The 26209-nt window shown below is 41.5% G+C and overlaps 2 protein-coding genes across 3 annotated transcripts in view; one reads left to right on the plus strand and one right to left on the minus strand.

Annotated features, from left to right (window-relative positions):
• Positions 1 to 14347, plus strand: part of WDR19 (WD repeat domain 19) — a 78448-nt gene extending 64101 nt beyond the window's left edge. For both annotated transcript variants that reach the window (XM_005897346.3, XM_070372272.1), the window contains 6 exons: positions 2429 to 2510; positions 4148 to 4298; positions 5884 to 6007; positions 7393 to 7469; positions 7802 to 7926; positions 14034 to 14347. In XM_005897346.3, the coding sequence (XP_005897408.2) occupies positions 2429 to 2510; positions 4148 to 4298; positions 5884 to 6007; positions 7393 to 7469; positions 7802 to 7913 (546 nt within the window). In that variant the 3' untranslated portion in view covers positions 7914 to 7926; positions 14034 to 14347. The remainder of the gene's footprint in view (positions 1 to 2428; positions 2511 to 4147; positions 4299 to 5883; positions 6008 to 7392; positions 7470 to 7801; positions 7927 to 14033) is intronic.
• A 145-nt stretch (positions 14348 to 14492) lies between these two features.
• The window catches only part of RFC1 (replication factor C subunit 1), a 78473-nt gene continuing 66756 nt past the window's right edge, over positions 14493 to 26209 (minus strand). Inside the window, exons 20-25 of the mRNA XM_070372273.1 lie at positions 23392 to 23546; positions 23148 to 23265; positions 21634 to 21779; positions 19572 to 19785; positions 18170 to 18361; positions 14493 to 17168 (exon numbers count right to left, since the gene is read on the minus strand). Of these exons, the coding sequence (XP_070228374.1) occupies positions 17085 to 17168; positions 18170 to 18361; positions 19572 to 19785; positions 21634 to 21779; positions 23148 to 23265; positions 23392 to 23546 (909 nt within the window). The 3' untranslated portion in view covers positions 14493 to 17084. The remainder of the gene's footprint in view (positions 17169 to 18169; positions 18362 to 19571; positions 19786 to 21633; positions 21780 to 23147; positions 23266 to 23391; positions 23547 to 26209) is intronic.

Raw genomic sequence — 26209 nt, forward strand, 5'->3', positions numbered from 1 at the left:
TGCTTCTAAAATACACGTGTGCACCATCTTGGGGGCGCCTCCCAAGTGGCTCAGTGGTAAAGAATCCACCTGCCAATGCGGGAGACATGGTTTGATCCCTGGGTCAGGAACATACCCTGGAGAAGGAAGTGGCAACCCACTCCAGTATTCTTGCCTGGAAAATCCCATGGACAGAGGAGCCTGGCAGGCTACGGTCCATAGCGTCGCAAAAGAGTTGGACATAACAACTAAAGAGCAGCCATTTTTTTTTATTAGGAATATATTTATGTCTAGTTGTCTATTTTTAATTAGTGATTTTTAGTAAAAACAGAATGTGCAAACCTGAAATACTTCTATGTAGTTTACATATGTGTATGTATATATACATTTTATATGCACACATCTTTGTAAAAATACAGGTAGACTCCAACTTACGTACTTGTCCAAATTTTGATTTATGTCAAAGTATGTCTTCCCATTTTAATGCTAAGTTGGTTTTCAGGCCAGTCCATAAGAGTATATTCAATTTGGAAGCTTCCTATGTTACAGCAGTCATGTTATGAATGACTTAGATACTAATTATGACCAATAACAGCACTGCCTAATAGAACTTCTACAGTGATAGATGTCCTATATCCATTAGCCTGGCTATGGAGCACTTGAATTACACATAATGCAGCTGATAAACTAAATTTTAAATTTTTATAATCTTAATTTTTAGTGTAGCTACATGCGACTAGTGCCATTTTAGATCTCACAGGTGTGCTGTGCTGTGCTTCAGTCACGTCCAACTCTTTGCAACCCCATGGACCATAGCCCGCCAGGCTCCTCTGTCCATGGAATTCTCCAGGCAAGAATACTGAGGTGGGTTGCCATTCTCTTCTCCAGGGGATCTTCCCAACCCAGGGATCGAACCCCAGTCTCCAGCATTACAGGTGGATTCTTTCCCTATTGTCTGAGCCACCAGGGAAACCCTCAGGTCTCCAGCACCTATTGTAAGGGAAATCTGAGAATTCCAGCTTGCAGCCACCAGGAGCGCATTTCCTCTTGAGCCACAGGAGGGCTCGTGTACAGGAACGACTAGAAATGGGGAAGGAGGGCTTTCTCGGCTTAGACATGAGTGGCAGTGCCAGTGTGCTGAGGCACAGAATCCAGCAAAATGGAGCCTTTGGGCATGGAGGGGAGGACAGAAACAAGTTGGTGGAAGATGGGAACAAAAATGACAGGTTCCTGTTAGAAGCCCTCCAGGACCAGGGCTTTCTCCCACGAAAAGCCACAGGGATGGCTCTTGAGTCTTCCTTTCCTCTGGCTCTAAGAGTGGGCCCATCACTTCCCCCAGACCAGACGTCCTCCCCCGCCCCCCAACACTGAAGAGCACCCATGTGACTTTTCCCCTCCACTCTACTCCTTTATCCCAGCACCAGATATATTCAAGATTTTTAACTGAGTCTGGCATTCAAAAGGGAAACTATTAGACCTTATCAAGTAAGAACTGATATAAAAGTGTCACAGGCCTCTTTGACACAAAGAGCTGGAGAAAGCCATCCATGTTTCAGGGGAAATGGGAGACTTGGCGTTAATGGCTGCTTCTTCCCAGAGCTGGGACAGGAACTCCGGCTGAAGGACAGCCTGGGACCTCTGCACATGGATGGCTGAGCTGGCCCAGGGAGTCAGTGGAAGGCGACTTCAGGTTCAGTTAATATTTATTAATTACGTTGCAATGCTCAGTTAATTACACCATCGTCCATCTGCTCAGACCTGATGGATGTTACAGCTGGGAGTTACTCTACTCACCCTTCACCTCACCAAATAGCACCATTTCTGACTCCCCGTCTGTCTGCTTCTGTCCATCCCCACTCCCCACCCTCTCAGGGCCGCCTCCTCTCACCTGGACAACAGCAGCAATATGGTGGTCTGGCCCTGCCAACTCCCCAGCCTCGTGTCATCCTAAGAGGACCACCTCCTTACATCACACACCCCACTCATGCTTACCCAAGCTCAGGCTCTCCAGCCATCATTGCCCCTTTGCCTCTCACAGGTAGCGCCCTCTTCTCGGAACAGCCCATCCTCTTTCCTCCTGCCTCACTAACTCAGACTTCAGGGCTCACAGCAAGTTGGTAAAGTTGTTATTGTTACTCAAGCTCCCCAGTAAAGACCAGTAAAAGATGTTGAGTGATCTAGAGCAAAGTAAAAAGCAGAGTGTAGAGCAGGGGGAGGCTGGCAAGGCCATGAGGCCAGGCAGCAGCTGCCGGAAGGAGAAATAAGGGAGAAACCTCAAGTGAGTGACAGAAAGGAAGACTGCCAGAATCTCGTGACCACCCTGTTCAGGATCATAACTGAGTTGTTTATTTGGGAGAATAAAAGGTGAATTCGTGTTTTTTTTTTTTAATTGGAGTATACTGAATTAGTGTTAAAAGTCTCTAAGAGTCTAATGTGTCACTTATTTCAGATTCACGTGAAAAATGGAGATCACATGAAAGGGGCACGTATGCTCATCCGGGTGGCCAACAACATCAGCAAATTTCCGTCACGTGAGTCCTGAGGGGAGCCAGGTGTCCCCATTTCTGCCTGAGTGTAGCATGGTTAAGATCTAGCCTCTCTAACTCTGCCAGCCTCTCTCTCTACACGTAGTGAGTCATTTCATCCTCACAGCCACCCCATGAAGAGGTGTAACCGGCATTCCCAAGACCACCCCCAGGTTTGATAATTCACAAGGAGGACTCATATAACTCAACACAGAGTAGTGCTAAGGTTCAGATTTATTATGAGGAAAGGATACAAAGCAAAACCTGGAAAGGGAAAAGGTGAGGGGCAGGGCCTGGGGGTCAGGTGCCAGCACCCAAGCCCCCCCTGTGCTGTCCCACTGGACACACTCAGCGCCTCCAGGCAACACGTACTGGTGTCTACCGGCATGCACGTGACTCAGTGCCCAGGGGTGACCTTGGGGGGCTGGCCACATAGGTACCCCCTGATGAGCAGGTACCCAGTCTTGACTCCCAGAAAGCAGATGCTCAGTATAAACCCCATTGTTTGTACAGAGGCCAGGCACAGGGAACCATTCATTCCCTGGTCTGGAAATGGTGGGAACTCTCCCAAAATCCAAGTTCTCAGATCCCAGGTTCAAGCAGGTCTTTTTCAGGCCACCAGTCTCCAGTTTGCACACGTGTCCTATTTTCTCTGCTTTATAGATAAGCAAACTTGGGTTAGAGAAGTGAGGGGGCACTTGCCCACGATCATACAGTCAGCTAATAAGTCTTACTCTGTGTTCTCAACCACTGTAGGTGCCTGCCTCTGAAAGCGGTCCCAATATTCTAAGACATGTCGTCATAACATTTTTCAGTGATTAGATTTTGTCACATTCTATATGACAGAGTCAATTTTTTTCTATAAAGCATCAGATATCGAAGGCTCGGGGATTTGTGGGCCAGTCTCTGCCGTTTTGGCGTGAACCATATGTAAATGAGCACAGCTGGGTTCCAACAGAACTTCATTCTTTTGGACACTAAAATCTGAACTTCCTGTAACTTTCACATCACAGATTTTTATTCTTTTGATTTTTTTCCAACCATTTAAAAATGTAAAAGCCCATGGACCATACAAAAACAGAGGGGCAGATTTAGCTCACAGGTCACAATTCACCCCATTCTTTAAATGAGTTTATTTTTGTTACATGAAAAAGACTAAATAACTATATGTGGCTGGCAAAGGGTGTGCTAGACAGGCACTCTCCTGATGCTGGTGGGAGCAAACATTCCAGAAAGCAGTATGACAATTTGCACTGAGTGCACACACGTGTGTGTGTGTGTGTGTATTTTTTAAGTTATGCTCTTTGAGCCAATAATTCGACTTCTAGGTATCTGTCCTGAAGAAAAAGTGCACTCAGGTTAGTGCATAAAATTGTTAATCTCCCCACTCATTCATCAGCTGTCCTGTCAAAGGCAGAACTTTTATCTTCGAGGCAGGAAAGGAAACATGCCAAAGGTTACCTCAAGGGAGTGTGGGGCCCCGTGTTATAGGCAAATCACAGTATCAGCAGGGGAAAGACACCCGATGCACCGCTGTGCCCTTTCCTCCTCAAACGGCCCATCACAGGTTCTTTGCCAGAAAAGGCAGATTGAGAGAGATGCGATCCTGGCATCATGCCAGCGCTCCTCCATTTGCTTTGCAGACATCGTACCCATCCTGACATCCACTGTGATCGAGTGTCACAGGGCCGGCCTGAAGAACTCGGCCTTTGGTTTCGCAGCCATGCTGATGAGGCCTGAGTACCGCAACAAGATAGACGCCAAATACAAGAAGAAGATCGAGGCGATGGTCAGGTACGTGGGGACAGCTGTTCCTACCATCTGATCACAAGTATATTTTTCAGAACACAGCTACTAATGTGTGGACTGAGTAAGAACACAGATTGGGGAGAGCAGTTAGGCTTGTACTCAGCCACCAGGAGCAGGAAACCCAGCGACGACCTGAGTAAGTCAGGATTTGTCTGACTCACACAGTCCCAGGCTGGTATCTCTGTGTCCTGCTTGTCACCGAGGACAAAAAAAGTCCCCGCCTCACAGCTGCACAGCTGTGGTTGTCTGACATCACGTACCCTGTTCCAGGCAGGAAGAAAGTAGGGAAATCAAAAGACGAGAAGGTTTTTGCCTTGTTAGTTAGCAAGGACATGGCATTTACCTCTTACTGGCTAGTCCTCTGCTGCGTGGCTCCCTCTAGCTCTGAAGCATATTGCTGAGTAAAAACAAAGCTCTGCTGGCCAGGATGGCTGTTAGGGAGGCAGCAAACACTGCCGGCCATGGAAGGACAAAGAGTGAGTGCTTCTCAGTGTAAGCAACTTGGTGATGACACAGCCTATTGCCAAGGGTTCATTTCCAAACTGCGTGTAGCTCGAAAGGCACACAAGTCACAGCCCCGCTTCAGAAAGCAGTCCAGTGATCTGACTTTCTACAGGAAAACCAGGGGAAAGTACCACTCATCTTCACAAAAGGAGAAGGCAGTAGCAATCATGTGGTAATTCTGTACTACCAGGTCTGCAGTGATGACATCTGGGGCGCCTGTTGGTCCGATTTTGACCAGGGAACTCAGGTGTACCTGCGTGCTGACCCAGAACTCCTATGTCAGCCAAGGGCCATGGCTACGCCAGTAACAGCAAAGGGAAACCAAGTACTACTGACTGCCAGCTGGGCTCATGGTAGGGAACTCTCACCTGGATAGGGCTACATGGACCACTCCCGTTTTTTTTTTTAAAGCCAATAAGCCTAAGTAGCTTCAGACCAAATCATCATGACCGAGCATGCCTGCCAGCATGGGAAATGAAGTGGGGAGAAAATGCTGGAGCACACTGACCCCCAGATTCGTGCGACACCAGCCTGCGTGCCAGTTTGGGGAGGCACTGGATCTTGCCCCACGCATGAGTGCTCTATAGCTGTGCGGTCTACTGTGGTAGCCACTGGCACATACGGCTATTTACATTGAAAAGTGGATAAAATTTAAAAGTTTCTCACACTACCCACATTCCAAGCGCTCAGAGCTCTGTGTGGCTCCTAGCTACCATATTGGTGAGCACGCAATTAGAACACTGCCGCCAGCATGAAAAGTTGTGTTGCGCAGCCCTGACAGCCTTTACCACTTCAGTACACAAAGCGAAGTGGCGGGCTCACTGCTCCAGTGATCTGGGAGACGCGATACAGCCAGACCCAGCCATGCTTTCTGCACATACTGTGCTGTGGCCTCTACCCACCCCCCCAGCAGAGGTGGCCCATGTAATGCTATGGTCTGAGCCATGCTCATTCCTCTTGCTCCTCGCTGGGCTGGAGCATGGGCCCACAGTCTCTAGTTTGTATCTCTATAGTCTCAAGACCATCATGAAGAAACAGGTGCATTTCATGTGATTCTTCCTCACAGGAGACCTGATACATCAGAGACAGAAGAGGCCACAACCCCATGTCCCTTCTGCGAATTTCTTCTCCCAGAGTGTGAACTCCTCTGTCCTGGGTGCAAAAATAACATCCCATATTGCATTGCAACAGTAAGTTTCTTTATCATTTCCCTTTCTTTGCATATATATAATCTATAGCCTGCTTGAATACTTGATGTGTTAACACTTTCTTTCCTTCCAAAATCTTACCTCTCAAATTTTCTGCAACATTTAGCATATAATTGTATGATCAATAAAGCTGAAAGTTGTGTTCAAGGCATATAATAACCTAAGTAAGTACGAGGCCCTGCAGAGCAGGAGAGCCCAGAGTTGGATATCAGGTGGTCCTGGGCTTAGATCTTCTTTGTGCCACGTACGGGCTGTATAACCTGGTGCGATTTGCTTTTTACCTCACTAGGTCCCTCCATCATAATCTCTTGTCTATTGAGATGAACTGTAGGTTGACCAGAGAATGCATATGAAGCCTTAATTTAATACCTGGCATGCTGTAGCACTTAAGTGGTGGTTTTTATTATAAACTTTAATATTAAGACCTATTATTCAGTTCAGTTCAGTCGCTCAGTCATGTCCGACTCTTTGCGACCGCATGAACTGCAGCACGCCAGGCCTCACTGTCCATCATGAACTCAAGTCCACCCAAACCCATGTCCATTGAGTTGGTGATACCATCCAACCATCTCATCCTCTGTAGTCCCCTTCTCTTCCTGCCCTCAATCTTTCCCAGCATCAGAGTCTTTTCCAGTGAGTCAGCTCTTCGCATCAGGTGGCCAAAATACTGGAGTTTAAGCTTCAAAATCAGTCCTACCAATGAACACTCAGGGCTGATCTCCTTTAGAATGGACTGGTTGGATCTCCTTGCAGTCCAAGGGACTCTCAAGAGTCTTCTCCAGCACTACAGTTCAAAAGCATCAATTCTTTGGCGCTCAGCTTTCCTCACAGTCCAACTCTCATATCCATACATGACCACTGGAAAAACCATAGCCTTGACTAGATGGACCTTTGTTGACAAAGTAATGTCTCTGCTTTTTAATAAGCTGTCTAGGTTGGTCATAACTTTGCTTCCAAGGAGTAAGCGTCTTTTAATTTCATGGCTGCAATCACCATCTGCAGTGATTTTGGAGCCAGAAAACTAAAGTCAGCCACTGTTTCCACTGTTGTCCCCATCTATTTAAAACTAAGACCTATTATTAGAAAATATTAAAATGTTTGTTCATCACTAGACTAATATAAGCTTTATTTTAAAGGAAAATAAATTTCGGTAATGTCACAATACTGAAGATTATTCTTTTATACACAAATTTGATAAAATCTGGTTTTAGTCCTTTTGATGTCATTCTTCTTAATCAATTACCCACCTATTATTATTATTATATCATGATTTAGAGGTTTGGCTTTTAACTGTAACCATGTATTGTAATTGAGTAACGGGAAATTTGAATAAAGATGAGTTTTACTCTCCAATGTGCTGTTTCCAGGGTCGACATATGTTGAAGGATGACTGGGCGGTGTGTCCACATTGTGACTTCCCTGCTCTGTACTCAGAATTCAAGGTGTAAGTTGTATCATTTCACTTAGTCATACAGACTTATTATCAAAAAAATAGACCTTTTATTCAGCCAGTTTCTACTGAGGTCTCTTTATTTGTTCATGTTCCTAAAAATCTCTAAAGACTCAAATTGTCTTCTTGGGAGAATCTTCTATGACTTTTGAGAACATTTTCCTTAAAGGGACTACTGCCTAAGACTTGAATGTTCCTAATTCTTAAGTTGTGTGATGAACGTGTACTAAGACATAGAAAGGAACAGCTGTTTTTCATATCACAATAACCCAAAGGTAAAGGAATATTATACATTTAATCTACTCTGCCTTTCCCTCCCCAAACAGCATGTTAAGCACTGAAAGCACATGTCCTATGTGTTCAGAAAGATTAAACTTGGATCAACTGAAAAAAACCTCTGACTGTACCCAGTACCTGCGGACAGAAGTGGAGCAGTGAGCGGCATGTGCAAGTAAGTACCAGGTCATCCACTCACCTTCTCAGGGCACGGGGTCCACAGGGCACACACGGCTTTACAGTGTGTTCTGCCATTGGTTCCTTTTTGTGCATCATGGAACCTGTCAGATTTGAACAACAAACTAAGACAGGTTGTACAGTCTCCATGGTGACAAAGGTTATTTGACCGAACAGCGTCATGGATTCCAACCAGAATGTATTTTATCAAGTCACATGGGTTTCTTTTTAACCAGTTCATTAAAACTATAGCTAGCTGTTAAAATGGAGGTTGTTTTAGTTTGTAACTCAGGAGAGTAATTGTAAAAATTTTTGTTTCCAGAGACCTGAAAAATTCCCATTTTTCTTCCCAAGTTTCATTTTTGTTGCATAGAAGCAGCACATAACCCTTCCAGTCTCCACTGGGAAGAACCTATTCATGTGGCCACACACACTGCAGGGGAGGCAGGGAAATGCAGTCTCTAGCTAGGAAGCCAAAAGCTCTGCTTGTTTTTCACAAAGCCTGTTCTTGCATTCCTTTACTCCCTGGGTAAACTGCAGCTCCATCCAACCAGCTGATCAGGATGGAAATCGATACCCCCAGTCACCCGGTCCATGGTCAGGTCCTTTCAGCCTGCCTCCAGTGTATCCGGCTCCCCTCCACAGGTGGAGCTTTTGATTGCAAGTGAAAAGACAAAGAGGCCCCAGCCTCTTCGTCTACTTATTGCAGCCCCACTGGCCTTTCGCTGTCCTTGGACTCCAAACTGCTTTCTCTGCAGGACCTGCAGTCTCTCATATTCCTGCCAGCAGCATAGAGTTCTATTTTCCCCTCATCCTCACCAACACTTGTTGTCTGCCTTCTTGATTACAGGCATCCTAGTAGGTGTGAGGTGGTATCTCACTGTGGTTTGATTTGCATTTCCCTAATGATAATAATGTTGAGCATCTTTCCATGAGCTTGTTGGCCACTTGAATATCTTTAGAGAACTGTTCAAATCATTTGCCTATTTTTTAACTGGGTATTTCATCTTTTCATTGAGTTATAAGAATCCTTAATATATTCTAGGTACAAGTCCTTTATCAGATACGTGACTTGCACATACCTTCTAGATAGTATCCTTTAATGTACTCAAGTTTTTATTTTGATGAAGTTCAATTTATCTGTTTTTTCTCCTTTGGTTGCTTGGTGTCATGTCTAGGAAGCCACTGCTTAATCCTGGACCACAAGGGTTTTACAGTTACACTTCCTTCTAAGAGTTTTACAGTTATTGCTCTTACATTTATGTCTTCAATCTATTTTTGTGTATGATGTGAGGTAGGGACCCCGATTCCTTCTTCTGCACGTGGATGACCAGATGTCTCAGCACCATTTGTTGAAAAGGCTGTTCCTTTACTATTATTACCAGATGACTGTCTTATTATGTAAGTTCTTTATTTGTATGTTCTAGATATGTCTTCATCAAATTTATTTTGCAGATATTTTCTCCCACTGTGGCTTCCCAATTCCTTTTCTTAATTTATGTATTATCTAAGAGTTGATTTACAATGTTGTATTAGTTTCAGGTGTACAGCAAAGTGAATCCGTTATACATTTATTTTAGTGGTCTTCTGATGAGCAGAAGATTTTGATTTTGATGAACTATATCTTAGCAATTTATCTTATTGTTATGACTTTCTGTGTCTAAGAAAATATTTCCCTACTTGGAAGTCAGGTGCATATTCACCTGTGTTAGGTCTGTGATCCATCCTGAAGTTATTTTTGTTTACAGTGTGAGGTAGGGATTGAGATTTCTTTCCGCCTCAAGTAGATATCTACTCTTCCAACAGCATTTGTTGAAAAGTCTTTCCTCATTGAACTGCTTGCATGCCTTTATTGAAAATCAGCTGGGTTTTCAGTATGTATGTCCCCTATGTTTATACTACACTGTCTTGATTACTGTGACTTTATAATACATCTTAAAGCCAAGTATTGTGTATCCTACAACTTTGTCATCTTTTCCAAGATTGTTTTGACTACTCTTACTTTTCTATTTCTCTATAAAATTTTAGAATCAGCTTGTCAGATTCTGTTTTAAAAGCTTGCTCAAATTATGATTGGGATCCATTTATTTTTCTGTTGCTACATAACATATTATCACATATTTAGCATCTTAATATATATTTAATATCTCAACTTTTTGAGGTATAATTAATCATCTTGTATTAGTTTTAGGCATACAACATAATGATTTTATATTATGAAATGATTACCACAGTAATTAACATCCATCACTAAACAGTTAACAGGTTTTTTTTTTGAGAACTTTTAATATCTACTCTCTTAGCAACTTCCAGATATATAGTATTGTTAACTTATAATCACCATGCTGTACATTACATCCCTGGGGTTTATTTGTAACCAGAATTTTATACCTTTCAGCCATGTTCATTCTGCCTACCCACCACCCTGGGCCTCTGGCAACCAACAATTTGTTCTGCATCTGCGAGTTCAGTGGGGTTTTTTTAACTACACATATAAGTGAGACGGGGATTCCCTGGTAGTTCAGACAGTAAAGAGTCTGCCTGCAGTGCAGGAGACCCAGGTTCAATCCCTAAGTTGGGAAGATCCCTGGAGGAAGAAACGGCACCCCACTCCAGTATTCTTGCCTGGAAAATCCCTTGGACAGAGGAGCCTGGTGGGCTACAGTCCATGGGGTCCCAAAGAGTCACACACGACTGAGCAACTTCACTTTTCGTAAGTAGATAGTACAGTTACCTGTCTCTTATTTCATTTAGCATAATGCCCTTCAGGTCCATCCACGTTGTTGCAAACAGCAGTATTGCCTTCTTTTGTATATGTATATACACAAGATATACACCACATATATTTTGTTGAGGGCTTTTGCAACTATGTTTAGAGATACTGGCCTGTAATTTTCTTTTTTGTAGTTTCCTTGTCTGGTTTTGGTATCAAAAGTAATGCTGGCCTCATAAAATGAGTTTGGAAAAGTTTGAGAAGGTAATTCTTTAGATGCTTGGTAGAATTCACCAGTGAAGCCATCTGGTCCTAGATTTTTTTATTACTGATTCAATCTCCTTTACACTAATTGGCCTATTTTTTTTTTTTTTAATTTCCTCACAATTCAGTCTTAACAAGGTTGTGTGTTTCTAGGAATTTATCCATTTCTTCTAAGTTGTGCATTTTGCTGGCCTTATAGTGTTTCATATAAGTCTGTTATAATCTTTTATATTTCCATGTTATTGAATATCATATCCCTTCCTTCATTTCTGAGTCCCCTTTTTTTCTTGGTGAGTCTAGCTAAAGGTTTATTATCTTTTGAGAAATAAAAAACAGCTATTAGTTTCACTGAACTTTTCTATTGTCTTTTAAGTCTACATTTATTTCTGCTCTTTGAAATTTCCTTCCACTAACTTTGGGCTTAGCTTGTTCATTTAGCTCCTTAAGTTAGGCTGATCTATTTGAGATCATTCTTGTTTCTTAATGTAGGTATTTATCGTTATGAGTGTCTTTTCAGAAGTGTTTTTGTTGCATCCCGTAAGATTTGGTTTGCTGTATAGCTGTCCCTCAGTATTCTTGGGGATTGGTTCTAGGACCCCTAGTGGATACCGACACCCATGGACGCTGAAGTCCCTCATTTACAGTGCTGTAGTATTTGCATATACCTATGCACCTCTTCCCATACACTTTAAATCACCTCTACTTATATAACTGAATACAATGTAAATGCTATATAAAAAGCTACCAGCATGTGGCAAGTTCACATTTTGGCTTTTGGAACTTTTTGGTACTTCTCCTGAATTTTTTTGATCCATGGTTGGTTGGATCTGTGAATACAGAACCCACAGATATGAAGGGCCAACGGTATTGCCATTTTCAAGATTTTTTTTTCTTCTTGATTTCTTCCGTGACCTCAGTGGTTGCTGAGTAGTATGTTTTAATTTCTACATATGTGTACATTTTCCAGTTTTCTTGAAATTGATTTCTAGTTTTGTATTTCTGTGGTCAGAAAAGATGTTTGATATGATTTCAGTCTTCTAAATTTATTAAGACTTGTTTCATGGCCTGAATGTGATCTGATGACTTATGCTTGTTTAGTCCATCTGGTCAAACACATCATTTAAGACCAATGTTTACTTACTGATTTTCTGTCAAAGGAAGATTTATTCACTGATGAAAGTGGGGTAGTGAAGTCCCCTACCATTATGGTATTGCTCCTTCTCCCTTGAGATACGTTAGTATTTGCTTTATATTTACAAATGTTATATCCTCTTGTGGACTGATCCCTTTATCGGTATATAATAGCCTTCTTTGTCCTTTATTACAGTCTTTGTTTTAAAGTCTACTGTGTCTAAGTATAGCTATTCCAGCTATTTCTTTTGATTTCCCTATCTTTTTCCATTCCAGTCTGTGTGTCCTTAGAGTGGAGTCTAGTAGTAGGCTGCCTACAGATGGATCTTGGTTTTAATCTATTCTCTTTTGATCAGAGAATTTATAGTTAAATAGTTACTGATAGATACGGACTTACTACCGCTTTGTTTTCTGGCTGTTATTCCTTTGTTCTTGCTCCTTTCTCTCCTTTTGTGATTTGACAGTTTTCTGTAGTTGTATGCTCAGATTCTTTTGTCTGCTATAGGTTTTGCTTTGTGGATACCATGCTGCTGCTGCTAAGTCACTTCAGTCGTGTCCAACTCTGTGCGACCCCATAGACAGCAGCCCACCAGGTTCCCCCGTCCCTGGGATTCTCCAGACAAGAACACTGGAGTGGATACCATAAGACTTACATAAAATGCAACAGTCTATTTGAAGCTGATAACAACTTAAGTTCAAATGCATTTTTACTCTCTTTATCCACATTCTGTTTCTGGCATCACAGTTTATATCTTTGTCTCTTGAGAGTCCCTTGGACTGCAAGGAGATCCAACCAGTCCATCCTAAAGGAGATCAGTCCTGGGTGTTCACTGGAAGGACTGATGTTGAAGCTGAAACTCTAATACTTTGGCCACCTGATGCCAAGAACTGACTCATTTGAAAAGACCCTGATGCTGGGAAAGATTGTCGTCCCCTTCTCCTCCTGACCTCAGAGAATGAGATGGTTGGATGGCATCACCAACTCAATGGACATGGGTTTGAGTAAACTCCGGGAGTTGGTGATGGACAGGGAGGCCTGGCATGCTGTGGTTCATGGGGTCACAGAGTCAGACACAACCAAGCAATTGAACTGAACCTTATGTATCATTAACAAATTACTGTAGTTATAAAACCTTTGCATTATGAGAAGGGTATCTATAGAATAGTTTATATACATATTCACTTAATGGATATAATAAAACATTATTATTTTTACTCGTTTAACTTTCACACTAGTTGTAAGTATCTTTCATTAGTCTGCATTTATATTTACTTTTACCATTGAGATTTACAATTTCATATATCTCCCTATTATTAAGTAGTGCCCTTGCATTTCAGCTTAAAGAAGTCCCTTTAACATTTCTATAAGGCCAGTCTAGTGGTGATGAACCTCTTTAGCTTTTCCTTGTCTGGAAAATTCTTTCTCTCTCCTTTAGTTCTGAAGGATGGCTTTGCCGGATAAACTATTCTTGACGGGCAGTTTTAGTCTTTCAGCACTTTACAGGCTAGAAGAGAATGGCCTGATGTTGTCAAAGCTTCTCCTGAAAAATCTGCTGATGTTCTTATGGGGAGGAGGTTCCCTTGTACATAACAAGCTATCTTTTGCTGCCTTTAAGATTCTTTCCTTGTCTTTAACTTCTGGCAGTTTAATTGTAATGTGTCTTGGCATGGGTCTCTTTGGGTTGAGCTGCTGAGCACTAACTTTGCATTTCCTCATTCTTCTCAGTAAGGTGGCTGTTGTCAACATGATCCTCACTTTATAACAGAGGTTCAACAACCTGCCCATACAATTTTATCAACTGAAAGGACAAGACTGAAACTCAGTACTAATTACAGACTGAAAATTTCTCACCTACATGTAGTGATCCTGCTTCACATTCCAGAAATGCGCAAAATATCATGCTTAGCTTTTTTTTTATTACTAAATGCCAGTTTATTATTTGAAACCTTTATAAAAGCATATGGGGTTTATTTATTTATTTTTTTGGCCTTTTTAGGTATAATGATCCTGAGAAGATAGCATTTTTCCACAAGAGGCTGTGTTTCTGCCCCTAGCAGATTAAGGATGGTTCCTTCCTGGATACAGAAAAAATAAGGTCACATCTCCAGGTCACCACTTTCAACTTCTGTAGAGTGACAGTGATATATTACATGCTATTTTTTTTATACTTTGTATATTTCCTCTTCTGAGTCTTACACATTCAGTGCTCTGTACTGTTAATAGTAACCTATGACATAATTGTAAATATTCAGCTTTTTGATATATTTTATATTTTGAAATATCCCCTTTAAAATAAACTGATTAAATATTTGTAATGTTTTCCTGTATTTAAACACAGAAAAAAAGTTTAAAGTGAGAGGCTTACACAAATCAAGGCTATTTAGCAGAATCAGTCCTAGAATAAAAACATCAAAAAATCAGTAAAATCAATATTTGAAAGAATGAGTGAAACTATAAGCTTATGTTTCCTGAGTCATTATACTATGTAGCACAGAATTCCTGTCAAAAGTTAAATCATTTGACATCCGCTAGAGATGTACATCATTCAGTATCTTCCCCAAGGTGTCCCTGAGGGTTCCTTCCCCATAGTATAGTACCCCACATACTATACAGGTGAGTATATACTTCCTTGCCATCCAAAACCAAAGTACCAAGGTCATGTAGCCTACCTCTGAATGTATCAGATGATACGATTTTACAGGGTAGCCACCAGCATCCCGAGCATTACAGAGGTACCTACGAGCCTAGGGTAGAAACCAAAGTGCCAATGACGTTTTACAGCACCAGGTATCCATATGAATACCTCCAGCTTTATAATCTCTTTTTTTCCTCCCAAAGGCTGGCTAGAGGCCTTGGCCTTACTTACTAAGTGATACAAGTCATTATCATTAAACCTACCCATAAGGGGCTTAGACATTCACTAATGAACTTAACTGTACCAAAACTTACATAGGAAGATACTCTTCCCAATACACACACCAGTATGCTGCTGCTGCTGCTGCTGAGTCGCTTCAGTCGTGTCCGACTCTGTGCGACCCCAGAGACGGCAGCCCACCAGGCTCCCCCGTCCCTGGGATTCTCCAGGCAAGAACACTGGAGTGGGTTGCCATTTCCTTTTCCAATGCATGAAAGTGAAAAGTGAAAGTGAAGTCGCTCAATCATGCCTGACCTTAGCGACCCCATGGACTGCAGCCCACCAGGCTCCTCCGTCCATGGGATTTTCCAGGCGAGAGTACTGGAGTGGGGTGCCATTGCCTTCTCCGATACACCAGTATACTCCTTGTTAGTAACTTCAAGAGGCCCGATAATGTTGCTGCAAATAAAAGACTGCCAAAACTTAAAAGATGAAGGATAAAGTAGTAGTAGTAATAAACTAGTCGTTTCTTACAGACTACCAAATAGCCAAGATTCAATGGATCTCAAAAAAAGAAAGTATGCTGCAAGGATGATGTGTGGCCTCCAGTGGCTCCAATAAGGATTTGCTGGTTGCTCCAAATCCTATTGAACATGTAAAGGACACACCTGCTGACCTGGGTGCAAGGCGATCACAATTACAGTCTTTTTCCTGGGGAGCACAGAGCAAGTTAACAGGCACAACTTGCATATCCAAAAGTGATAGAAGAATATGCATAAGAAATGTATGCTCACCCCGCTGGTGAGGGGGGCGGTCATCAACCAAGGAAGTCCACTGAAGCAGAAGTTTCAAGCAGGGCTTTAACAAAAAGAGGGGCATGGCTCAGTAGGCAAAGGCTTAAGGAAACATTTTATTCCCATAATGAACTTAATCTACATGGAAGATGTTTTTCACACTGGTAAATACATTTTAAATGTCTCAAGACTTAATCTTGTTATAGAGGTGAGAGAGACAATCAGTTCCCTAAAGGCTGGGAACAGATTCCAGATTTTACATTCCTTTTAACACATTCCTCACAGAAGTAGCACGTACCTCTGAGCATTTACTGACAAGATTAAATAATCGCTAGACACCCAAACCCCAGGCTGGTTCCACAGCCTCAAGGCTCCTCAACAAGCGCAGCCGCAGGTACAATCGAATGTCCCAGCAGGGCTGTGAGCCTGTGAGGACGGAACTGGCTCTCCCAAGGACAAAGTCAACAAAAGCCTGTGCGCGTTTTGTCCCAAACCAGAGGCAGAGAAGAGTCTGAGCCAGCCTAGGCCTTGCTGGTTTGAACCTGATGAAACTCTGGAAAGTTAGGAATGTCTGACAATCCTTTTGCAGCCACAATACCCTCTAATAATAACAAAGAGGCCTCTCCATGAAATTCTGTTCACAGCAGAGGTGTGTGTGGTTGACTTTCACAGGGGAACGGTGTTTGGAATTAGAGTTTGACTCTTCAGCTGCAAAAGTTACATGTTTTACACAAGAGGTTAGTAGGAATATAGTTAGCTTTTGTATCCAATCATCTGCAAATTAGTAAGGAAAAATATACCAACATAATATTTTACTGTACAAGATAACAATCTTAAGAATCTGTACATGTAGCCTGTGAAACATTTTTATTCCTAAGTTTATATTTGGCAAGATATTTGACAATGTACAAAGAAAACCCAGTTCTAGGTGGTGATTATTTTGTATTATGATTTATTTACAAAAGTTCACCACATTATAGTAACTATGCTTTTTAAAAAGTCGGGATTGGTCCCATAATGGCCATTAGGATAAACTCGTAAGCCTACAAAAGCCGCCTTACTACCTCTGCTCCCAGACATATCGCTGTTAGCTAAAAATCTGACTCCAAAGCCCACATGCAGCTTCTAATTCTGATTATACAGTCATCTTGAAGTACAATCTTGTTAGGCTGACAGGGACAGTGGAGGACCTACGCAGTCCTAATAACCTCTATAAGAGGTGTACATCAGCCTACTGGTTACATTCTTCTAGCTGTACCACCGTTTATTTGCAATGAGACCACGAGGCTGTCCCATTACACTAGAACATGGTTCCTCTGGGAAAACAAGGTAATCTCTAAGACCAGCTGAGACTGGTCAGCAGGGTAAGCAAAAAGTAGCTGTCAACAGTGAAAGAGTTTCATTTCTTTGAACTTTTTCCTTTTCCTTTTCTGGACTCCTTATCTTTTTCTGATTTTGAAGGCTTTGAAGATTTTGTCTTTTTCTGTTGGGAGGGAAAGATGCACAAAATAGTTAGCATTTGTGTTTATGGGTTAGTTCATCTCTACAATAAATCAAATCTTTATCTGCAACTTAATAAAGAAGCAAGGTTGCAAACGCCTATATCCTGAACTGCGGCTACCCTTGATGTGCTTACTAACAACAACTGGCTAGGCGTGTGGCCTTTAAACTACTGAAAAGCTATTTAGCCTCTAGAACTAGAATATGTTCCCCAATATGCAGTTTCTTAGACTTCAGGTATAGATATACTTAGGAAAGACAAAACAAGCAAGAGATCATTTACACACACAGTAATGCTTTCGTGAAGAATTGTCTTTTCTTTCAGTTTCTGAGCAGGGGACGGAGTGGTGTGTCTAAACAAGACTAGTGAGAGCCACACTGGAGAGGCCACTGCCCACCCCTACCATACACAACAGAATCGAGGGGCACAATGACAAACGCGCCCACACCAAGGACAGAAGAAGACACAAACTAGATTTCCTTTGCCTTGGCCCATGGTAAACAGTGGGCCGACACCATAAATGATTTTAACCTTTCCTAGGAAAAAATGAGGATGTTTTGCTCTGAGAATTTTCTATAGGCAGTTCAATAGCCATAGCAAAAAAACAACAGAAGGGAGGAATAGTTTCATTAAAAATGCTTTTCTTAATTATGCTGTGAAAATGTGTCTGTGCGTAAAGCACACACCAAGAGCGGAAAACAAAACAAAACAAAACAGTCCTTTCTCCAACAGAGAATATGACCATCAATATGATGGCCTAGTTTCTTACTATCAGGCTCCTACACCCTTATAAGAAGCTGTTTATAAAAACGAAATCTATACTTTCTTTACCCTTGGAACTGTGATGAACAAAAAAACTTTTTCTCAGCTTCCTCTGCTACCTGCTAAACAGGCTCTGAATAATTTCAAAAGGCAAGTTACACACAAGGGAACCTGTTTTGAGGGAGTATCATGGCTTCTCCTGTTGGTTATTAAAATAGTACCTTGATCATAGCGTCAGTTTCCAAAGTGTCCTGGTCTTTCTCATCAGACTGAGAGTCATCTTCATTTAACTCTTCATTGTATTCAGAATCCAGAGATGGGCCTGTGCTGTGTCTGTGTGTCTTCACTGCCTGGAGTGAATACGGAGTGAGGTGGACTTCTTTATTGTAAGCTCTTGTGAAGGCTGCTTTCACCTACACAAAAGGAATAGAGGAAGGTTTTTAAAACTTCAAGTGTCAAACAACCCCTTTAAACTCTGTAGGCCTAGAGGCTTTGAGAGACCCTAGGAACCCCTTGAAATTGTTTGTAAAATATGCCTGCAAGTACATGCAAGTCTATCTCTATGCATTTTTCTATGAAGACGTTCCATATTTTTCATGACATTCTTAATAGAGCCCACGACAAAAAGTAAGAATCCAACATTTTACATCAGGGACTTCCCTGGTGGTCCGGTGACTAAGACTCTGAACTCCCAGCGCACGGGCCAGAGTCAACCCCTGGTCAGGGAACAGATCCCACATGCCGCGATGAAGACTTGGCACAGCCAAATAAATAAATGTATTTTGTAAAAAACTGTAAATCAACTATCTTTAATAAATTTTTTTTTAAAATAAGAATCAGTATTTGGGAACATTAGGCAGATTTCTAATAATCATTTTAAGCCATCATTTTTTTCTATTCAGTGCTCTCTGCAGTTCTACAAAGTGACAAAGTTGATCAGTAAACCAACAAATCAAAAAAGATTTACAATAAAGTACAGACTAAAGGTGGCCTTTAATTACCACAGAATATATAAATTACATTTCCCACAAAAACAGGTTATTTCAAAATACTATGTAACTTGAAAAGCCTTAACTTCAAGCTTCTAAACCTAACTGCTGAATTAGTGCAAAAATTCTAACAATGGATAAATGCTCTTGTGAGAATTTACCTATAGTCATTCCCATAGTCAAGTCAAAGTTCTAGAGAAGGCAAGTCACAGAGAATATAACTTCCGGAACAGCACCAAATAAAAAGGCACCAGGTGAGGTCTTAGATATCACAAATTCACGTCACTTTAGTTTTTTCATGCTCATTATAAGAAGTCTGTGTGTCTGTTACTCCCCCAGGCTCATCTGCCCATCCTTATAAAGAATACATTTATTAATATATTTGCTCCTCAGATTTCACATCGTGCTTTCCCATTTAGCATAAAGCAAAGATAAAACTATAAATTACAAAGTCAAATTCCAAAGTCTACTCTTAATATTGTACTCAAATAGTGTCTTTGGAAAGTGCAGACCATAAGCAAAAAGCATTTAAGAAAAAAAAAAAAAACTTTTGAAAGCATCTAAAACATTTCTGAAATACTCCTGTATATGGTAATTATAAAGTGTTGGAAAACCAGTGGAGTACATAGTTTACCTTGGGATCCAGTTTAGAGAACAGACTAGGTCTGCCTCCCCAGCTGCTAATTTCCATAATATTCTCGAAGTCATCTTTCATCAAATAATATGCGTCCATAAGAGCAACAACATCCTGTACTCCTTCTATCCCTTGTGAGGCCAAGGGCTGTACAAGTGCATCTCTTATATGTGACAGATAATCCATGTTTACTGTCCTTTTGCTGGAGTAAGTTCTTAAAACAAAAGAGATACAAATGTAGTCACTGGCAAACTACCACCAGCTCACATTTTGCTAGAATTTAATCCACTTTTAGTAAAGCTCAAAGGAAGGCTTACTAATTAATAGCTGGAGTAGGGAAAGCTTAGCACTTACCCCACTAGGCTGATGGATACACGTTAGTGTATCTACACAAACACAGTGGAAGCATCAGAGAGGCACACCTGGGCAAACTGACGCTTCATCTTTAAAAAGCAACGGGCAGAGAACAGGAAAAGAGCTGAGCTGCAGGCCTTCAGCCTTATTAATGAGAAGAGGTGGGAACGAGCCCTTTCCCGCTTCTGGAGGCCACCTACGTCTCTTGGGTCACAGTCCCTTCTTCCATCTTCAAGTCAGCAGAGGAAGAGCAGCATCTTCAGATCTCTGCCTAACTGCTGCCTTCCCCCACCACTCTTTTTTTTTTTTTTTTTTGGTAAAAACATTTAACAATTACATTGGGCCTATCCCGATAATCCAGGGTAACTTTACCATCTCAAGATGAGAATAAATTCGTGTTAAGACATTAAGTTTTGGTAATTTGTAACAGCAGCAATAGAAAACTAATACAGGGTGGTAAAACAAAAACCCATACCACAGGCTATGAAGAAGGAAAATAGTAGGAAGCAGAATTCTATAGCAACAAAAGAAAGGCGTGTCTTGGTTCAGTTTTAGATAAAAGTTAACAGTAGACTAATATTCTCTTCAGGGACCAGAAAGGAAAATGCAATTATTCAAGTAGTTCTTCGTGGTTAAAAATGAATCCCTAAAGTTCTGTCTAGTCAAGGCTATGGTTTATCCAGTGGTCATATATGGATGTGAGAGTTGGACTGTGAAGAAAGCTGAGCTTTGAAGAATTGATGCTTTTGAACTGTGGTGCTGGAGAAGACTCGAGAGCCCCTTGGACTGCAAGGAGATCCAACCAGTCCATTCTAAAGGAGATCAGTCCTGGGTGTTCTTTGGAAGGAATGATGCTAAAGCTGAAACTCCAGTACTTTGGCCACCTCATGCGAACAGTTGACTCATTGGAAAAGACTCTGATGCTGGGAGGGATTGGGGGCAGGAGGAGAAGGGGACGACAGAGGATGAGATGGCTGGATGGCATCACTGACTCGATGGACATGAGTTTGGGTAAACTCCAGAAGATGGTGATGGAGAGGGAGGCCTGGCGTGCTGCGATTCACGAGGTCGCAAAGAGTCGGACACAACTGAACAACTGAACTGAACTGAAAGTTCACCTAATATTTGTGTGCACATACATTTTCTAAGTTTCTAAACTGTAACAGAATTTTACCAAATAACAAGAATTTTTGAACTTCTTAAACTCCTCTAAGGAGACTGGTTTTCAATTATGTGAGTATATACATTCTGTGATATGCTAAACTGTATCCCCTACCCCAAATGACCAGGTCAGTTTACTATTAGCATAGGAAGCAAAAAGTAGTTCATCTATTTAAATAGTTCTCTTTCTCCTATTAAGTATTTTGGAGACCAAGACATTATGTATGCCTCCTGGTAATAGACATACTCACAATAACAACAAATAATAGCACTATCTCAGATTTATATAGTTTTAAAACTTAACATTATGGCACATCTACCATCTGGCTTTATTTTCCAAAGTATCCTTTTAAGTAATAAAGCAAGTGTTACACTAATTATAGATAATAAAACTCAGGGCCATGAACTTATCCATGATCATTTATCTAATTAGTAATAAAATCAAAACTAAAACACAAATCTTTGTGACTCATGGTGTCATTATTAGATAAAGGCTAAATATAGTACCCTGATTTTAAAATGTCGAGCATGGAGTAATACCGCTTACCTGAGACTCATATGCAAAGCCAGGTCCTGAACAGTACGATCGTGTTTGCCCATAGATGAGTACTTCCCCAACCAACTTGGGAAGGTAGGAAACTGGGTCATGTACCCCCTCATTAACTCTCCAGGAAGAACACTGGCATAAATGGCCTAAAAAAAAAATTAATTGCAGTCCACAAGTTAAATCCAGTACTAAGCTGCTGCTTTAGCAGCTGCTGGCTTCTAAGCCGTCTCTGGAAAGTGAGGCAACACTGTCCCCTGTGCCCTTTCCCTCTGTCTGATTTGCTGATACGGGAAGCTTCAACTTGAGGAAACAACTGATTGCTGTAAATGCCTTGGACCAAAACATGTCATGGCCCTCAGAGGTCATCTCACCGACCTAGCCTCCTCAGCCAGCTGGTCTCAACACACACACCAGCTACTTCAGGTCAATGTCACGGAAAAGATTTTAAGAGGGATAACGAGTGTCTTAAAAAATATATATTGACAGACCCAGGTCAATCAAAGCATGGAAAATCTAATAATTAGAGAAATAAGTAAACTGGGACTTGAGGAAAGTTCTTTTTTTTAATAGGCATCCTTGGTTATCTTTTATAGCCACAGTTTCTAACTTTTTTAAGGCTGGAATTATACATAAATTTTCTACCCTGCTTTAACAATTTTCTGTCATTAGTATTCTTTATATTAGATCATCTTTACAATTTTAAAGGCTGCATAAACATACCATCAAGAGGATTTACCATAGTTAATCAGGCTCCTATTGCTGACCATAGAGATTTTCTCCCATTTCTTGCTATCAAAATTAATGCTTTAGGGAGTATTTTTGCACATTAAATTCTTGCTGTGTTTAGCATTATTTCTTTAGGATAAATCCTCACAGGTATAATTATTAGGTACAGAGAAAAAGGAACACTTCTAAAACAAAATAAAAAGATATCTTTAAAAGAAGAGTAGACCTTCCAGAAGTCCCTTGCTTGTTACTCAGGTCAATTATTAAATATACAAAACTCAAGAGCAAATAACAGTCTTAACAATGAAAGTTTGCAGAATTCTGTTTGAGTAAAAGATATCAACCTACATAAAGTAATCAATATAAAACTGCCTCTGTAGCAAGGAAATTAAAGAAAATCAGAATTCATGTATCAGAAAAGTGGCTACGGACCTGCCCCTGCAGAATTTCTTCAAGAATAAGCTACTTAGTAACAATATGGGAAAGCCAACAATGACAAAAAAGAAAAGGATTCTTAAGATAAAAGAAAGCAAATGAAACTAGATTCATATCTTAGTTAGGACCAAAATCTAACTTTCCTATTCCATATGTCCGTTTATAAAAAAACACTGAAAAGTAAGGCTAGATTAAGAAACAGAATAGTGACCACAGGATACTTTATAAAAGACTGTATTTTTGCCATTAAAAGTTTAAATGTTTATCTGGTATTCAAATAATTATAAGAGCTAAAAGCTATTTTCGTTCTAACTAAAGCAGAGTCTGCACTTTAAGGGGAGCCCTATGCTTACCTGTGTGGGCAGAAGACTCCAGTTTTGCTTATTCCGGATGTGACGGTCCACTAGGTCACCATCACATATGCTGTCTGCTGCTCTGCTTAAAAGCATCAAGTGCTTTTTCATGTCACCCCTGCAGGAATACACCAGTCTGGGTTACACCACTGTCCACACTCCACACCCTCCCTCCCAGGGCACCTGGCCTTCGTGGGGCTGCGAGGGTGCCGATCCTAACTCCTCGCTACCTCTGAACACTCACCCTGCAGCCACGGGCTTCACGTGTATGTAGTTCTCCTGGACAAAGAGGGGTGCTATTGAATAATCATGGAAGAAGAGGTCTGATTTGTCCATAAGTGACATATGAGCAGTCTCCTCTCCACTTACAAACACTTTCCGGGCAACATCAAACGGGCCCTGAAAGAGAGAGGGACACAGCTAGTAGAACAGCCGACATCCAAAACACTGACAACATCAAGCGCAGGCTAAGATGTGGGGCAACAGAAACTCCATTTCACTGCTGGCAGGAATGCAAGACGTTACAGGCACTTTGGAAGGCAGACCTTACAAAACTTTATCATCCCATCCAGAACGTGTGCTCCTTGATATTTACCTAAATGAACTGAAAACACAAAATAACCTAAATAACCTGCACATGAATGCTTATAGCAGTTTTATTCAAAACTGCCAAAACCTGGAAGTAATCAAGACATCCTTCAACAGGTGAATGAATGGATAAACTATGGTATATCCAAACACTGTACTGCCATTCAGCACTAAAGAAAAAAGAGTTATAAAGCCATGAGAGGATATGGAGAAGCCTTAAATGGATACTACTAAGTGAAAGGAGCCAATCTAAAAAGGTGACATGCTATATGGTTCCAATCGTATGACATTCCGAAAAACCTGAAACTATAGAAACGGTAAAAAAGACTAGTGGTTACCAGGGGTTGGGAGAAGTGAGGGACGAAGAGGCAAAGCAAAGAGGATTTTTAGGGCAGTCAAAGTATTCTGTGCAATACTACAATGGTGGATACAAGCCATTGCTGCTAAGTCGCTTCAGTCATGTCCGACTCTGTGTGACCCCATAGATGGCAGCTCACCAGGCTCCCCCATCCCTGGGATTCTCCAGGCAAGAACACTGGAGTGGGTTGCCATTTCCTTCTCCAATGCATGAAAGTGAAAAGTCAAAGTGAAGTCACTCAGTCATGCCCAACTCTTAGGGACCCCATGGACTGCAGCCCACCAGGCTCCTCCGTCCATGGTATTTTCCAGGCAAGAGTACTGGAGTGGGGTGCCATTGCCTTCTTCAGGATACAAGCCATTACACATTGTCAAATTTCACAGAACATATAAAACCAAGAGCAAACCCTAATGTTAAACTATGGACTTTGGGTGACAATGATATGTCAGTGTAGGTTCATCAGTTATAACAAATGTAACACTCCTATAGGGGATATTGATAGTAGGGGACATTACACAAGTCTGGGGACAGGACATACCTAGGAAATCTCAATTTATGTAGACCTCTAGTCTCAGAGAGGTCAACTATAAACTATTTGAAACAAGATTATTCTGAAGTTTCAAAACCATTCAAAACCTGAAACCCATACACAAGGGACTCTGGAAAAGCTATTAGCAGCTATTAGATCAGATCAGATCAGCTCAGTCGCTCAGTCGTGTCCGACTCTTTGCAACCCCATGAATTGCAGCATGCCAGGCCTCCCTGTCCATTACCAACTCCCGGAATTCACTCAGACTCACATCCATCGAGTCAGTGATGCCATCCAGCCATCTCATCCTCTGTCGTCCCCTTCTCCTCCTGCCCTCAATCCCTCCCAGCATCAGTCTTTCCCAATGAGTCAACTCTTCTCATGAGGTTGCCAAAGTACTGGAGTTTCAGCTTTAGCATCATTCCTTCCAAAGAAATCCCAGGGCTGATCTCCTTCAGAATGGACTGGTTGGATCTCCTTGCAGTCCAAGGGACTCTCAAGAGTCTTCTCCAACACCACAGTTCAAAAGCATCAATTCTTCAGCACTGAGCCTTCTTCACAGTCCAACTCTCACATCCATACATGACCACAGGAAAAACCATAGCCTTGACTAGACAGACCTTTGTTGGCAAAGTAATGTCTCTGCTTTTGAATATGCTATCTAGGTTGGTCATAACTTTCATTCCAAGGAGTAAGCGTCTTTTAATTTCATGGCTGCAGTCACCATCTGCAGTGATTTTGGAGCCCAGAAAAACAAAGTCTGACACTGTTTCCACTGTTTCTCCATCTATTTCCCATGAAGTGGTGGGACCGGATGCCATGATCTTCATTTTCTGAATGTTGAGCTTTAAGCCCACTTTTTCACTCTCCACTTTCACTTTCATCAAGAGGCTTTTGAGTTCCTCTTCACTTTCTGCCATAAGGGCGGTGTCATCTGCATATCTGAGGTTATTGATATTTCTCCCGGCAATTTTGATTTCAGCTCGTGTTTCTTCCAGTCCAGCGTTTCTCATGATGTACTCTGCATATAAGTTAAATAAACAGGGTGACAATATACAGCCTTGACATACTCCTTTTCCTATTTGGAACCAGTCTGTTGTTCCATGTCCAGTTCTAACTGTTGCTTCCTGACCTGCATACAGATTTCTCAAGAGGCAGATCAGGTGGTCTGGTATTCCCATCTCTTTCAGAATTTTCCACAGTTTATTGTGATCCACACAGTCAAAGGCTTTGGCATAGTCAATCAAGCAGAAATAGATGTTTTTCTGGAACTCTCTTGCTTTTTCTATGATCCAGCGGATGTTGGCAATTTGATCTCTGGTTCCTCTGCCTTTTCTAAAACCAGCTTGAACATCAGGAAGTTCACGGTTCACGTATTGCTGAAGCCTGGCTTGGAGAATTTTGAGCATTACTTTACTAGCATGTGAGATGAGTGCAATTGTGCGGTAGTTTGAGCATTCTTTGGCATTGCCTTTCTTTGGGATTGGAATGAACACTGACCTTTTCCAGTCCTGTGGCCACTGCTGAGTTTTCCAAATTTGCTGGCATATTGAGTGCAGCACTTTCACAGCATCATCTTTCAGGATT

Source organism: Bos mutus, chromosome 6 (assembly GCF_027580195.1).
Source record: "Bos mutus isolate GX-2022 chromosome 6, NWIPB_WYAK_1.1, whole genome shotgun sequence".
NCBI lineage: Eukaryota > Metazoa > Chordata > Mammalia > Artiodactyla > Bovidae > Bos > Bos mutus.